The sequence below is a fragment of the Balaenoptera physalus genome, assembly GCF_965194825.1.
Source record: "Balaenoptera physalus genome assembly, chromosome: 12".
In the NCBI taxonomy this organism is placed as follows: Eukaryota; Metazoa; Chordata; class Mammalia; order Artiodactyla; family Balaenopteridae; genus Balaenoptera; species Balaenoptera physalus.
This window is the reverse complement of record NC_138897.1, coordinates 81960203-81977042: the sequence shown is the minus strand read 5'-3', so window position 1 is coordinate 81977042 and position 16840 is coordinate 81960203. Positions and strand designations below refer to the sequence as shown.

General features: G+C 51.6%; 1 protein-coding gene across 4 annotated transcripts in view; it reads right to left on the bottom strand.

The window, feature by feature from the left end:
• Positions 1-16840, bottom strand: part of RASAL1 (RAS protein activator like 1) — a 29335-nt gene that overhangs the window by 11118 nt on the left and 1377 nt on the right. The window contains exons 2-12 of one of the 4 annotated variants that reach the window (XM_082416477.1): positions 13823-13879; positions 11176-11289; positions 10956-11017; positions 6496-6625; positions 4335-4416; positions 4058-4189; positions 2182-2270; positions 1805-1922; positions 1517-1670; positions 1074-1138; positions 688-800 (exon numbers count right to left, since the gene is read on the bottom strand). In XM_082416477.1, coding sequence (XP_082272603.1) covers positions 688-800; positions 1074-1138; positions 1517-1670; positions 1805-1922; positions 2182-2270; positions 4058-4189; positions 4335-4416; positions 6496-6625; positions 10956-11017; positions 11176-11289; positions 13823-13879 — 1116 coding nt within the window. Of the gene's footprint in view, positions 1-687; positions 834-1073; positions 1139-1516; positions 1671-1804; positions 1923-2181; positions 2271-4057; positions 4190-4334; positions 4417-6495; positions 6626-10955; positions 11018-11175; positions 11290-13822; positions 13880-16840 lie in introns of those variants that run through there. The other 3 variants (XM_082416476.1, XM_082416478.1, XM_082416479.1) reach the window with 3 other exon arrangements.

The window sequence follows — 16840 nt, the reverse complement described above, 5'->3', positions numbered from 1 at the left end:
GCCCGCCCACCCTGGCTGGAGGAGGAAAGTCCTGGAAAGAAAGGAGGAGGCCATGGGCTTCCCTGGCGGTCCAGTGGTTAAGACTCTGCGCTTCCACTGCAGGGGGTGCGGGTTCGATCCCTGGTCAGGGAACTAAGATCCCGTATGCTGCACAGCGCGGCCAAAACAAAAAAAGAAAGGAGGAGCCCAGGGAGGCATGAACTGACTCCCCCGACCCCGTCACTGCCCGGCTCCCTAACCCCATGTCATCAAGCGCTGCAGGATGCCACCTCTGCTCAGAGACCCACGCAGGGCCCTCCCCCAAGGGCCTCAGCCACCACCACCATGATCACAGAAATAACTAGTACTTATGGAGTATTAGTTAATGCTGGGCTTTGTGCATATAACTCAGTTAATTCTCATGACAATCCATCAGGTAGATATTCACGGGGGTTTAAGTAACTTGCCCAGCAGGTGTGGCAGAGCTGGGATTTGGACCCAGGGAGCTCATGTCTCAGAGTCCTGCCCATAACCACTGCACCGTCTAAGGGGCTGGGCGCTTGCAGGGGAGGCTTTGAGGTAGAATGCGGGGCTCCTGAGCAGTCGTGCTGGAGGGAGGGGTGGGGGGCAGTCGGCAGAGACCCGGCCTGCCAAGGCTGCAGGCAGACAAGGGGGCCGTGGAGGGTTCACCCCTCAGGCTCGGCTCACCTGGTGCGGCCCAGGTCCATCTTGCACGGGTCCAGCTCCATGTACTTCCTCTCCTCGAAGACACGGTTAATCACCGGCCTCAGGACCTCGTGCAGGTAGGGCATGCCCACGAGCTGGGGGCAGGGGGGGCACCACACGGGGCAGGGCTGAGGGTGAGGCCAGGGTGTGCCCGTGAGCGAGGGGCAGGGGGACCACGCATGGAGAGGTTCAGAGCGAGGCAGGGGCCTGCCCAAGGGCTGGGGTCGGGGTGCAACTCAGGGCTAGGCCAGCCACCAGCCACCAGAACCCCAGCTCCGCCACCAAGTGCCACCTGAGGCTGGCCACGCTCTGGGGTCCGAGTAAAGCACTGGGAAGGGAGTTCCCTTGAGGAAGTTTCACCTACTCACCTTCAGAAACTGTTCCATTGACTTGGATGCCAGGGAGTTAGAACGGAAGAGGGTGTTGGGGTCAGCTGGGCGGACAGAGGGAAATGTTTGCTGGGATTTGGGGGGCTGAATCCACCTCACCCCACCCACCCAAGGTGGGGGGTCATGATTCTTCCAGCCTCAGGAATTGAGGAGATTTGCAACGTCAACTCCGTTCACAGTACAAAGGCCCAGAGTGGTTAAGTGAGCTGCCTAAGGTCACACAGTTCATGAGTAGCAAAACCAGGGCCTGAACCCAGGACCATGCTGCCAGGTGACTGGGAGTGCACAGCCTGTGCCACCTCCGACACATACAGACACAGCAGCCCCTGCCCTCTGCCTGAGGCCCCCCCGTTTCTCTCCCAGAGACGCGCTGCAGACTCATCCCTGGGGAGTGATGCCTGAGGGTCATGCAGGCAACTCACTGGTCCGTGCCACCTCACGCCGGGTGAGATAGTCCAGAAAGGGCCCAGCCAGGCCCTGGCCAAGAAAGAGCTTCACCAGCTTGGTGGCAAGCTCCTGGCGGCAGTCGCCCGAGGTCAGCTCCTCCAGGACAGCCAGGGGGCTGGCAGCATCTTCCTGCACAAGGACAGGAGGCGGGAGAGGTGGCCTGGGGCCCTGGGACCCCCAAAGCAGAAAAACCCAGCTAGACATCCCTGAAGCAAGGGGAGGCCATGATCCAGATCCCTGCCCGCCCGCAGTGATGCACCCACCTCTGCCGGCCCCAGCACAGACTCCATGAGCAACTCCCTGAGTGGCTGGTAGTACTGGGAGGGCAGGACGCGGTCCTCGGTCAGGCGTACCTTCAGCCGCAGGGCACCCAGGCTTCCCCTGGCCAGGGCCAGATCACAGGTGAAGGAACGTAAGTATGTATGGGCCAGCGCGGTGAGCCAAGGTAGGCAGGTGTGAGTACGGGTAAAGAGCATAGATATTTGTAAAACAAGACAGGTGTGGACAGGTGTGGGCAGGTGTGGCCAGTATAAACAGGTGTGAACAGATATCGACCGGTAGAAATATTGTAATAATACAAGCTGAAGGTGGTACCCAACATGGTTCCAGCCCAGCCTCCTCCCTCTGCACCCACGTTTACCCAGAATCCTCCTCCACTCTGGGAAAGGGCAGGAGGTGGAACCAGCCATTGGGCGGGTTCTGCTGTAGGACCTGCGGGGGGAACTCCACCTGTAGGGGGGACACACAGACCCTCAGCAGAGCTCTGCCCCACCCAGCCTTGGAAGAAGAGGTCGGGCTGCCCACCCAAGGAGGGGCGGCAAAGCCCGCCAAGGGCTACCTCCTCCTCCCATACCGTATCCTGAGGGCCTCCAGGGGACACTTAATTTACAATTGAGGAAACTGAGGTTCAGAGAAGTGGAGTGACTTGCCCAAGGTCACACAGCTGCTAGAGACAGCATGTCTGGACTGAGTGTATTTTCAGCTCTGTTTAGGGACGAAACTTGCATCTATCAAAAGGCATAAAGGGAATTCCCTGGTGGTCCAGTGGCGCGGCCAAAAGTAAATAAATAAATAAATAATAAAGACAGTCCAGAATGCCCACAAGCCCCACCTCCCTCTCTTTTTAAATAACAACTTTACAGAGATATAATTCACATCCCATACAATTCACTGATTTAAAGCGTATAATTCAGTGGTTTTTAGTATATTCACAGAGTTGTGTGGCCATCACCACTAATTTCAGTCCATTTTCTATCAGTTCCCCCACCAAAAAAAAGCCTATACCCATTAGCAATCACTCCCCATCCCCCAGCCCCTGGCAACGACTAATCTACTTTACGTCTTTACAGATTTGCTCGTATTAGACATCTCACATAAATTAAATCATATAAGATGTGGGAGGTTTTGAGCTGACTTCTTTCACTTAGCATTGTGTTTTCAAAATTCATCCACGTTGTAGCATGTGTCAGTACTTTGTTCCTTTTCATGGCTGAATAATATTCCATTGTGTGGATATACTACATTTTGTTTATTTGTTCATCTGTTGATAGACATTTGGGCTGTTTCTACTTTTGGCTATTATGAACAATGCTGCTATGAACATTAATGTAACCTTTTTGGTGTGGTTATAAGTTTTCATTTCTCTTTGGTACACACCTAGGAGTAGAACTGCTGGATCATGTGGTAACTCTATCTTTAATCATTTGAGGAACTGCCAGACCATTTTCCAAAGCCGCTGCACCATTTTACAGTCCCACCAGGAGTGTATAACCAAGTCTTCCTCTTATTTGCTCTAACCTTGCCTCCTTTTAAAAACTGTCAGCCTTTGGAGTTCCCTGGTGGCCTAGTGGTTAGGATTTAGTGTTTTCACTGCCATGGCCCAGGTTCAACCCCTGATGACGCAGTGCAGCCAAAAAAAAACCAAAAACTGTCAGGCTTGAGTATACATCCACTACTACTGAGAGGCAAGAAAAAAATCACATGCGTTTTACAGATGGGGAGACTGAGGTTCCAAGAGAAAGACCTTGAGCCCAGTGCTTCCAGGAGTAAGAGTTAGACTTAGATTCTGGAATCAGAGACACCTGAACTCAAATCTTGACTCTGCCATTTCTTAATCATATGACCTTGGGAAAGCCACTTAATCTCTCTGAACCTTTGTTTTCCCATCTGTAAAATGGGGACAATGGTCCTAGCCTCTTAACAGTGGCCATCAGGGTTACATAAATGAGGCGATGCTGGAGAAGCACTTAGCACAGGGCTAGCACACAGTCATCCTGGGTACTCTCATCCTAGAATAAGAATCTGGGCCCACCCTGTGACCTTGGACAGGTTCCTGCACCAGTGGAACAATGGCACTCCATCACCCAGGCCTGGCCAGGGGACCTGATGAGGCAGCCTTCACATCTACCCTTCCAAGCAAGCCCGAAGATGCCCAGCCCATCTCCCCCTTCCCCCTCGGAGGCAGTGGGAAGCCATGGAGGGTGTCAGGGGAGGGGGGTGTTGGGGGGGTTGCTCACCATGCCCAAGAAGTCATTCTTGCCAACCATGTCCCAGTCCCAGAGCTCCACCCGCAGCGGGGATGGGGAACCTGGCATCTCCCGCAGCTCCAGCACCTCATCCCAGTGTGGGAAGCGAGTCTTCTTGATGGTCTGGGAGAGGAGGGAGTGAGAGAGAGAGAGCTAATGGGACCACTGTCCCCATTTTACAGATGGTAAAACTGAGGTTCAGAGAGGTTAAGTGGCTTTCCCAAGGTCACCTGATGCCTCACTCTCCCGGCTCCGCTACACCACTTACCGAAGTCTCCAAGCTCTGGCTGCCCCAAAACACACGTGCAAATGGGTCAGATGTGCCGGAGATGTCTCGGGGGGCCAGGTCCCTGGGGACAGATGAAGTAAGGGGTGAGGGGTCACAGGACCCTTGAGGACCAAGACCCAAGCTGGACCTTGGAAAGGGGGTTCAGGGTAGACCATTCAAATGTTGCTGGTTTCCAAGGCAACGAGCTACCCCATTGTAGGGATCCAGCGAGGAGCATCCCTCACCAGGCCCATCCAAACCCAGTATCCTCCTATGGACTAATGCTACCCTACGAGGACACGCTACTATGTCCCTATTTTCTAGGGAAGGAAACTGAGGCACAGAAAGGTCAAGCTGAACATCACAAAGCAGCAGGTGAAGGTGCAGTGAGGAGGGGGAAGGGAGCCTCAGTTTCCCTGGAGCCCCTGGATGGGAGACCAGATGCCAGATGCCAGGGTTCAAAGCCTGACTCTCCCATTCACTGGCTGGGTGACACTGGGAAAATTCACTTCACCTCCCTGAGTCTCAGTTTCTTCATCTGGAAAATCAGAGTAATAACAGACCAACCTCACAGGGCCAAGGGTTAAATGTGACAATATGTGTAAAGGGCTCAGCATAGCAGCCGGCAGGTGGTAAGTGCTCAGCTCACTCATTCACTCAACAAACACTCATGCCCACACCGTGCCTAGGACGAAGAAAAGGCGTGAAGCAGGGACCCCTGCCTCTGGTTGCCATGACAACTCAAAGGCTCACCCCAGTCAGCCTCCCCCACCCCTCCTTCCCAAGGTCCCCCAAATCCAGGGACATTCCCCCACACACACACACCCAGGGGCTGCTTGTTTCCTCCCGCTGCTCCTCTCCCACCCCTGCTCGGCACCCAAAGCCTTCTTTGGTTTCCTAGGAGCCAGCCTAGTTGCTAAGCGACTGCACTCAGTCCCTCTCCTGCTTGCAAGGATCCTGCACAGCTTTGTGGCTGGGGAGCAGGCCATGGGCACAGAGCAGATGAGGGGTCCCTGCCCCATACGGAGTCCTTTTGTTTGTCCTATGCCTGCCTGCTACTCCATCCAGACTCCAGGGAGCCCCAGCTGGGGACAGAAATCTGGAGGTCGTAGGAGAGGCACAGAGAGGGCAAGAAAGGGCTTTAAGGTCACAGAGCAAACTAGAACTAGAGATCCAGCCCAACCTGGGCGAGGATTGGCCTAAAAGTAAGGGTTGAGGGAGTAAGGTGTTGAAAAAAAATTCAGAAAACAAGATAGGAGATGGGAGGGAAAAGAGGAGTGGAAGTATTTAAGGAAAAAAGAGTGATGGGGGAGCTGAGAAACAGAGAGGAGGGATAAATAGGCAAGAAGGAAGATGAATATCCCAGGAGCTGGTGCCCCTGGAGGTTCATCTGTGGGTTTTACTGGTCCTGCATCCATCTTCTTTCTTATGTTTCTTTGGGACAGGACCTACCCCTCCCTCTCTCCCAGCCCACATGACTTATGTGGGTTGATCCCTCCTTCCACTGCAGGAATGGGCTTGGAACTCAGGCCTGACCAATCACAGTCAGTGTAATTGGTTTAGTGATAGGCATGTACCCCAGACTGGGTCAATAAGAATTAGTCCCAGGATATTGGTTGGAAATGGTGAAAGACAGAAGTTCTTTTTCCATTGGAGCTGCCAAGTTGATACGATGCCAGTCTGGGGCTTCTGGGGTCATCTGTGCCCCTACCTGGGGAGAGACTGTCTGAGGATGAAGTTAATACAAAAGACATCCAAGGAATCTATGTCTATAGATTCCTGATGTCACTGTTTGAGCACCTGGATCCAGCCATGCCTGAAGCTACATGTCATTCATACAAGCCAATCTGCTTAAGCCAGTATGAATCGGGTGTCTATCACTTACAATTTGATTAATACACCTCCACACTCATCTGTCTGGTCATCCTGAGTATCTGGCCTTTGGTTGCTGGTCACTGGGGCCCCAACAAAGATTTTGCTTGTACTTTAATCCAAGAAATTTGCAACCTGGTGAGCTTGGACCATTTGCCTGCCAGGGATCCTGGTTGTGAGCCCAGAAGTGTGACAGGAGAGAGGTGGTCTCAAGGCAGCTGGGAGGACCCAGTGGATTTCTGCTCATTCTCAGACCATCCCCGCATCCAATCCCCCATCATGACCATACCTGGCCTGGAGCACGTGACAGCGAAGACAACGGCCCCTCACATCCTCCAGCATCTGCACAGCCAGGCAGATCTCACCCTGCACCTCTGCATCAGGGTCCACATGGCTCAGGTTGATCCAGCTATCAATTCCTGGAGGGCACAGGCACTAACATTCATTAAGCACCTACCGTCGTCTAGACATTGTATTAACTTAAAAATTCAATTAACATTAAAAAGGTATTGAGTCTTGGACCTCTCATGTTAGCCTTCTGTTGTAGGTACTGTAATTATCCCTACTTCCAGATGAGGAAAATGAGGCACAGCGAGGAAAGAGCTTTGCCCATGATCCCACAGCTAGTAAACAGCAGAGCTAGGATTTAAACACGGGCAGTATAGTTCTAGGGCCAATGCCCCTAACCATGTACTATCACACTCTTCATCCTGGTATATAAAGCCCTGCATCATTTAGTCCCAATATACTCTCCCCTCAAAAAAAACCTTGGACATTCCTATCTCTGAGCCTTCATTCAGGCTCTCTGCTTCAATCAATCAAGTCAGTCTTAGTCTCAGTCTTAACCTCTCCCTCTCTCCTTCTCCCTCTCTGTCTCTCATTTCTCTCAACACTTTAGAGATATTGTTCCACTGACTTCCAGCGTTGATTGTAGTTATTGGGAAGTCATTTCAGCCTAATAATTGATCTTGTGTGAATGGTCTATCTTTTCCAAGTTTAAGGACTATGTCCTTGATGTTTGCTGCAGTTTCCCCACAATGTGTCTAGGTAAGGATTTTTTTTTTTTTTAATCCTGCTTAGTACAGGTTGTGCTTATTCTACTTATGGACTCATGCCCTTCCTTGAGTTTTGGAAAATTCCAGGTCGTCAATTTTTTTTATCATTTCCTCTCCCCAGCTTTTTCTATTTTCTACTTCTAGGACTCCAATTAAACGAATGTTAGACCTTCTCATAGAAAATGTTATTTTCTATGCCTTGAACTTCTCTTTTATACTTTCCTTCTCATTTCTCTGGGCTAAGGTTTAAATAATTTCTTTCTGAATGAACGATCTGCTGTTGAACTCAGCCACTTAGTTTTCAATGTCAACAATTGTACTTTTTATCTCTAAAAGTTTGATTTGGTTCTTTTCCAAGTCAGTCTATTTTTTTAATGTATTGCTTAAATTTATCGTGGTTATTGCTGGCCCTTTCTGGTGATTAGTTTATTTATTGAATTTTTTAAAATTTCTATAATCATAAATACAAAATCTAAAGTCTTTATGGGTCTAAATCTGATGGCCATTGTTTCTGCTGACTCTCGCTCATGGTGGTATGGCACACTTCCTTGAGTGTGTAGTGTTCTTTGATTGTGAAGTCATGCTTGTTGGAGCTCACTCTGTGGGAAATTCAACATGAAGATGCTTATCCCTGGAGAGCAGTGGTGCTTGCTTATTCTGGAACCTTTTAAGGGTCTCAATCTAATGGGGAATTCTCAGATTCAGTAATACCTGCCTTCCCCCTAGCCTAAGATTTAGTCTGTTTGCTGACTGTGAATTTGATATTGACATTTACTTTCAGGGAAATCCTTCCCTACTCCCTTGCTTGTTGCTCACCACTCCCTGTTAGGTTTTAGCTCACGATTTGCAGGAGGCAGGGGGAGGAACACTGAGGGTTTTTTCCTTCTTTACATCCTTCCAACAATGTATTAGGAATTGCATCTAATTCAGGATCTCACTGTTATGTGGCAAGAGGGCCCTTCTGATGATCTAGTTCCCTCATGCTGCTGGAAGTGTAAGTTGCATCTCACCTCTCTAGCTCCACTGCTACCCCCAAGTCCAGGATGCCATCAGTTTTTCTCACTTGATTATTGCAACAGATACCTAATTGATCTCCCACATCTACTTCTGTCCCACTGTGATCCAATATCTACAAGGCAGCACAGAAACCTTCTGAAAATGTATCTAATCTCTTCTGTCAGTGCATCCTCTGATATTATGGCTCCAATCTCTTCACTGTCTTACTCAGGGACCATCGATGACTCCCTAGTGTCTCCAGAAGAAAGTCCAGACTCTGGCCTCCTCCCCAATCAACCCCCATCAAGTATTCCATCTGGCCTGGCTTACACCTGACCTTAGAAGAGAATCTATGGAGATATGCCTTAGCATCTTTGCCAAAGCACCTTTAAGAACCAACACATTCCCCTTCCTCCAGGAAGGCTTCCTTGACCACACTAGCCCTCACTGCCCTCTATCATGCCAGTGATGCCTCACATACCTCCACCCCCATATTGCGGTCATTGTAAAAAATAAAAGGCACCCACAGACACATGACAGTTTTGTTTTTTTTTTTCCTCCCTGTTCTGGGTAAATGTGTTTTATTTTTCTATCTGTCCATAAGTTCCTTGAAGTTAAGCCTTATATGTCATTAATTTAATTCCACTCCCTTGGGTGGATGTTTGAGGCACACTGGGGACAGCTCAGTGGACAGGTTAAGAACACAGACTTAGGAGGCAGGCACAGCCTGGTGTCAATTCCCACCTCTGCAACTTCTAGGAGGGACAAGTCACCCCACCTCTCCGAGCCTCACTTCCCATCAGCTGTGAATTTGAGATCATTCTGGTGCACACTTCATTTGGTGTTGTGAGGACTAAATATAAAGTACTTAGCATTGTGCCTGGCACATAATAAGCCCTCATTAAATAGGAGTGATGATTATGATGATTGGCACATAGGCTGTCAACTAACGCTCACTTATGAAAAAATATATTATTATATTATTCAGTAAATGGTGTCAAGACAAGTAGTAGTCATCTAGACAAAAAGTAGTAAAGTTTAATCCCTACCCCATACTTTGTATCTGGGTAAGTTCCAAATATATGAAAGACTTAACTGGAAAAAAAAAATGGAAACAAATTGTTGCTTGAAAGAATCATGTAAAAAAAAATTGTCTTAATCTTAGGGTTGAGAAGGCCTTTTTAGGTATCACAGAAAATCAAGAGCCAAAAAAAAATTTCTGACTACAGAAAAAGAAACAAATTTTCTTCTGAAAAAAATTGTAAGCAAAGTCAAAATATAAGCCACAAAGGGAGAAAAACATTTTGCAGCTAATATGACAAAGTTCATTTTCTTCACATGTAAAGGGCTCCTACAAATCAGTAAGAAAAGGCAACAACCCAGTGGGTGAAAAATACACATACAATGTGAATAGACAATAGACAAAAAAGGAAATAAAGTGACTCTTGAATATATAAAAAGGTCTTCAATCTCACTCATAGAGAAATGCAAAATAACCCACACTAAGAGGCAATTTTTTTTACCTATCCGATACAAGATCCAAAAGTTTGGTATTTGTTGGCAAGGGTACAGGATGGGTTAAACTGTTAACTCCTCCAGGGAGGGTAACTTAATTACTATAATAACTATCAAATGTGCTAATGTGGGTACTCTTTGATCCAGCAAATCCACCTCTAGGAATTTATCAAGCTGATTGATGTAACTTGCATATATGTGTGCAGTCACGTTTGTACAAGGCTAGGCATTGCAGCATTGTTTGAACTAGGAAAAGACTGTCAAGAACCAAAGTGTTCATCAAGAGGGAACAAGCCAAATAAATGATGGCACATCCACACAATGGAGTGCCATGAAGTCATACGAAGATCAAAGAATGAGGAAGCTCTGGGGACACCAATATGGAAAGATCTCCAAGGTACATGGTGAAGTGAAAAGACAGGGTACAGAACCAATGAGTTTAATGGGCTACCATTCCTATAAGCAGAGAACAAAAACACATATAGTATAGTGTTAAGATCACAGACTCTGGAACTAGACAACTTGGTTCAAATCCCAGCTGTCCCACTTAATAACATTGTGATCTTGGGCAAGTTATTTAACCCCCTGTGCCTCAGTTTGTTCACCTATAGAGTGGGCATAACAAGAGTACCTATCTCTTAGGGTTATTACGATAATTAAGTGAATTGATAAGTGTAAAGCACTTAGAAAGTGTTCAGCATACAGTAAGCACTATATAAGTGTTTGCTGCTATTACTATTGTTACTTGCTTGCATATGTTTAAAATGTCCCTAGAAGGACATACAAGAAATTGACAACACTGGGGATGAGAATGGAGTAGCTGGGGGGACTTCCCCGGCAGTCCAGTGGTTAAGACTCCCCGCTTCCACTGCAGGGGGCGCGGGCTGGATCCCTGGTTGGGGAACTAAGATCCCGCATGCCGTGCAGTGCGGCCAAAAAAAAAAAGAATGGAGTAGCTGGGATAAGAGGGACAGTTTCACTGCTAATTGTACCTTTTGAATATTGACCTATGTAAATAAGCTAACTGGTCAATAAACGAACTAAATTAAAATGAAAAACAAAAGCAACAACCAAAATAATTTTCCCCTGAAGGCTCTGTGCTGCCCCGTGTTGCTGGCTATGCCCTTACAACTGCCACCCCCTCTGCCCTCTGCCCGGCTGGGGGCCAGTGCCCCTCACCCACCTCGGGGGTCAGCTGCAATGGCCTCCCTGCTCAGTGAGATCTTGCCTATGATGTCGTCGTGCCTGCAGAAAGGCAGGCAGATGAGGGTCCAACTTAGGGACCCCTGCCCCGCCCGTGGAGAGGTGGAGGCAAGGCGTCAACGGCTGGGTGGGTGGGTACTGTGTATCGGGGTGTCCCGCCTTCCCTCAGACGCCCAGGCTTGGGTCCCCAGCACACACACCCCACGGTATCCTCGTCCAGCACATAGAAGGCCAGCTGGTGGAAATCCAGGGGCAGGTGCACTGTGTACTCCTCCCCCCAGAAGGGGCTCAGGCTTCGCCAGATGGTGGCTGTCCTGCAAAAGGGGACACGGGGGGCTGGGGGCCTTTGGGCCACACAGGCAGCAGGTACCTGGGGACACAAACACACACACACAGGGATCCAGACACATACACACCCAGAGCTACTCAAATACACTCAAATACAGCTACACACACACACTCATACACTCAAGAATCCAGGCATGGAGACACACACAAATACACACACAAACCCTGACCCTCACACACCCAGGGACCTCAACACACACACACACACACACACACACACACACACACACACACACACACCCCGCACACTCCCATGGGGATACACACTGAAACAGAGATATTCACAGATATACCAAGGAAGCCAGAGACACAAAGAGACACATTCACACATATGCAGATATACATATGCATCCTCAAAAATTTCTAGAAACACACATCTGTGTGTTTCTACATATAGACACGTGCAGACACACAGAGAGAAAACAGAAACGTTCACACAGAGACACAGACAAAAGAAATGCCCAAACATGGAGACACACATAGACCCACAGACACACACTCACATACATAGGGTGATACGCAGCAGAGATACACACACAGAATCACACTGACACACAGCAACTGTGTGTCAGGTACTGTCACACAGTAACTGACAAGACACACAATTCCATCCATCCATTCATTCATTCACTCCATAAACACTCACCCTGACCTATGTGCCAAGTCTCGGGGGCTCTGGGGAATCAGAGGAAGAGGTGCCGAGGTCCCCACCCCCACAGAGCCTCGCTCAGCAGACTGCTGCTCCTTCCTGAGCCCTTGTGACACAGTGAGAGAAGTTCTGTGATTGGTTAGCTCAGTGGCGCCCACTGGCGTGAGGATAGGAGGGGTCAGGAAAGGCTTCCTGCAGGAGCTAGTCAGGCAAAGCGGGGAAAAAGGATGAGAACAAGTATTCCACATGGCTGGAAGAGCACGTGCAAAGGCCCTGCGGCAGGAATGGTGAGTTTGAGGAACAAGAAGATGGTGGTTGGGAGGCAGGGAAGTGTGAGGGGCCAGGAGACCATGAAGTCAGCAGGGGCCAGATCACTCAGTAAGCAAGGGGAACCCCAGGAGGGTCAGGGACCAAGACAAACCCAGAAACAGACACACATACATCTTCACCCCAACACCCCTGCAGATGCACTTCCCTTTACGCAATGGGGAAAAAAGAACCTACTTTGCCCGGTGAAGACACACCAAAATTTACGGTTGCAAAATTTGGTCTGCACACCTGCCACTGCCTTCCTCCTTCCTTCCACACACTCTTCCCCAACAAAGAATATGAACATGGACACACACACACACACACACACACACACACACACACACACACACACACAGCCCAGGGCCCCACCATCAGACAGACTCTTCTTTCCAAACAGTCTCTTCCCGCTACCCTGACCTCTTCCCAGCTGGAAGTCCCCTCAGGCTCCCCAGCCCCCAAGCTGAGAGGCTCCTCAGAGCCCAGAGGGGGTGACAGCCTGGGGTCACATGGAAAATCAGTCTGTGGGTTTGGGGGTGGTGTCACAGAATGTGATAAGGGGCAGCACAAGCACAGAGAGAATGATGGGATGGGGGGTGGTTGGCTGGTGTGCTGCAGGCTACCCTCCCCCACACGGGCTCCCTGCCCCCAGCTCCCGGCCCATCTGGACCAGAACTGGTGCCAGGAGGATCCTGAATCCTGCTGTCTCCATAGGAACCGAGGCCTCAGCCGCCGGCCCACCCACACCCTTCAGGCCTGCGGGGGCTGAGAGCTGCCCTTCAGCCTGCAGGGCTGGCAACCAAGCCCAGCCCAGCACAGCCCAGCCCGATGTCTCCCCGGCCCGAGACTCGCTCACACACACCAAACATCTTCACGTCCTCACATGTGTTCACAGTGGCGCCTGTGTACCCAAATAAGCAGGCATTGGTGCGCACATGCGTGTACACGGCAGCCCACGTGTGCACACACACGTATACCCCCCCAGGCTGGTACACAACGTGAACCTCTGAGCCTGCACACCCCCAGGGACACGCACCAGTGGTTGCAGGCATTCACACCAGCCCTCCGACACCCCGACACACACTCACAAGCAGGCCCAGCCGGGCGCACATGCACGCCCACACACACACACGCACACACACGTACACACCCAGGTGCGCACAGCACCCAGCAGGCCCGGAACCAGCCAGCCCAGCCAAGCGTGAGATGCCCGTCCCTGGGGAGGCCACTGCGGAAGGTACAATCTGGCCGCCACTGAGTCAGCCCCAGGACGCCAGCAGGGGCATCATCGGGACAAGGGGGAAGGGGGAAGATGTCGGCCAGTTGGTGGGACCAGATGGAGAGGGGAGCCGGCGCCCCCTCTGTCTGGGCCCATGGCCAGGGCACAAAGCACCCACCATCAGGCCTGCAAGTCCCCCGCTTGGGGTAAATGTTGCCCTCCCCTAGGTCCTCTTTTCAGCGTGAATTCTTGTGCCTGGACTCCCCAGATCAAGACGGAGCCCCGTCCCCCAGCGCTGCTCCCTTTGCCCTCCCCTCCTCACCTGGCCACCACTTCGTCGTCCACTTTCACTAGGCAGTAGGGGTCACTGCTCCCAGACCTGCGGAAGGAGGAGGTTTGGGGAGCAGGCTTGAGAGAGCAGCCCTGGGTGGGGATCCCAATCTGCCTTCATTTTATAGATGGGGGCAACTAAGGCCCAGAGAGGGGAGGGGATTTGCCCAGGGTCACACAGCAAGTTCAGTGGAGGCAGACCTCTGGGGACCAGCAGACAATGTCATGGTTGCCCAGCCCACCCACTGCGGACCTCCTTGAATGGGCCCTGGGCTTCCACCCAAACAAATAGAACATTGAGACATGAAGCCAGAAAATCTGGAGTCCCGGTCCCAGGAAGCCCGAAGCGGTGGTTCAGAGCACATGCTCTGCTGGGGAGTCATCCCTGGCCTCAAGGTAACTAACTGTGGAACCCTGGCAAGTCCCCTTCCCTCTGTGGGCCTCAGTTTCTCTGCTCTGTAAGTTGGGTGTAATATTTTCACATACCCCTAGGGCGGTTGGAGGAGCTGAAGAAGCTAATGCACGGTGTGATGCATCCTGGCCGACCCCAGAGCTTTCCCCACAGGTGCCTGAATGCCACCCTCAGGGTAAGCATTGCCCTCTCCATTGGGAGTTCCCTGGGAGGGGACTCCCCACTGCTCAGCCTTCAGCGGGGATGGACCTCAGCAGCCGCTCTCACTGCAGGCACAGACCAGGGCACCCAGACCTCAAAACTCAACCAGTAGGAGAAACGGGCTGCATCCCCTTGAGTAGCCATGAGCCATAGGCCAACCAAAGCCAGTTCCATCCCCGCTTCATAATAAGAGTTACTAGTCCATCCCAAGCTATCGATCAGGGGCCCTCATCTCTTTCCCCCACCCCCGCCCCCATCCCATTGCACAGGCTTCCTTTGTCTTCCACTAAGCTCAGTCCAGCCTCAGGGCCTTTGCACTTGCTGTTCCACCTAACTAAGACACCCGCTCTGTTCCTGATCTTGTCATGGCTGGCTCCATCCTATTATTCAAACCTCAGCCCAAAAGTCACCGCCTCAGAGAGGTGGTCCTTGATCACCACCATCCTCCAACAGTAGACAGTGTAAAATTGATCTCTGATCCCTCTGAGCATGTGAAATCATCGTGCTCCATTTCTCTGTGTTTAGTGTCTGTCTCCATGGCTCCCTGCAACTTCGGAAATCTGATTTCCTTGGGGGAGGAGCTTTATCTCCCCACCCCCGTCTCCCCCCACCACCGCAGAGCCAGAATTCGAACCCAGGTCTGTGGGGCTCAGCACACATGTTCTTAACCAATGCCTGCACCCCAACTCACGATCCCTTGCCCAAATGGCCCCCTCCCCTGACACCCCAGCCCCCGACCTCTCTCTGCCACCCTCTCTCAGTTCAGTTTGTCACTGATCCACAAATGCTTCGGGGATTCCCAGGAAGAGGGACGCTGGCACCAGGAGCTGCTCCAACCTCGTCTGCTGGCTGAGCCCTCCCCATGCCTCGGCTCCCTCTGTGGACTCCTCGCCCTAGTTCCCTCCGCTGGGTGTGCCTCCATTTCCCCATCTGCTCTCCATCCCTGAACACCTCAGGCTGGTTGGTGTCTTGTGTCTCTGAACTCCTCTCTGGGTTCTACCTCTGACCTCCCTTCTGCGTAATGCCCCAGGCCTCAGTTTTCCCATCTGATCTATCCCAAACCCTTTGGGCTGAGTAACCCTGGGAGCCTCAGTTTTCCCATCGGGCTCCACCCCCGTGGATGCCCATGGCTGGAAACCCCCTCTGTCTCATTTCTCTCTCTGGGTCCTCTCTCCCTGAGCTTCTTTTAGGTGGGCTCCAATCCCCCAGTTTCCCCAGCAGCAGATGTGGGGCAGACGGGCTGGGATCCATAGAAAAGGGCTGGGAGCCACGTCCCCTCCCGTCTACCCGGCCTGACCCCTGGGCCCCTCATGGGAGCCAAGCACGTCAGCTCCAGGACTCTGACGCACAAGGGCCTTATCAGGCTCCTATCAGGCAGGGGCAGCAGTGGCGGAAGGGGGCTGCCCCTTCCAGACCCTCAATCTCTCTAGACCCTTAGCCTCTCCCACGGCTCCTGCCCCACCTCAAGCATGGGAAAGCAGGCCCATCGGCCATTGCCTGCCCAGTCTGGTTGGGGCATGGGGCAGTCAGGGTTCAAATCCCAGCTGTGTGACCTTGGGCAAGTGACTTTCCCTCTCTGAGCCTCCGTTTGCCCATTTGTAAAATGGAAATGCTAATAGGACTACAGGAAGTGTTAAGCACAGGACCTGGCCCATAGGAAGCCGTCAAAGACATACAGCTGCTATTATTAATGACAGAAATAACTCTCAAATTATCAGCTGAGGCCTCCTCCCAAGCCAGGCCAAAACCCCCTCAAACCTGGTGAGGCTTCAGGAAGAATCTGGGCCCTCTCCCTTAGGAGAGAGGAGAGAGGACACACCCATCTAAGAGTCCCCACGGGCATGGAGATCCCACACGCTCTGAGGGAGCCCCTCTGAAGAAGGGCACCAACAGCCAGGGAAACTGAGGCAGTGTGGCTGAATCCCCCACTGGGGCTTAGTCACTCTCCTCCCTACCCTGGTTCTGGGGCGTGGCCCACCTCAGAGCTCACCTTGGCCCGGGAACTTGGTGGAGGAGGGGTGGCCGAGAGAGACGCAGGAACGAGGTATGAGTCAACTCCCTCCCCAGCAGAGGCAGAGGGAGCCCTGCGAGCCATGTCCGGGTCCAAGGACAACATCCGTCACTCCCTCATGGCCCTCACCCAGGACTGGTGGAGGGGCCAGAGCACCGTGAGATGGAAACCTGGTTTCTGGAAGGTTCTCCCCCTCAGCCCCCCAGCAGCTGCCAGGTCCCCACTCTTGACCTCACTGCCTCGACAGTTCCAGAATCGCTAATTCTCGGGTGCTCTGAGAGGGCATCTCATAAGGGGGGAATCAGGGGGCTCGTCCAGATGCTGCATTTGCACAGCAAGCGAGCTCTCTGCTTTCCTCAGGTGCGTGTTTTTTGGGGGTCGCTGAT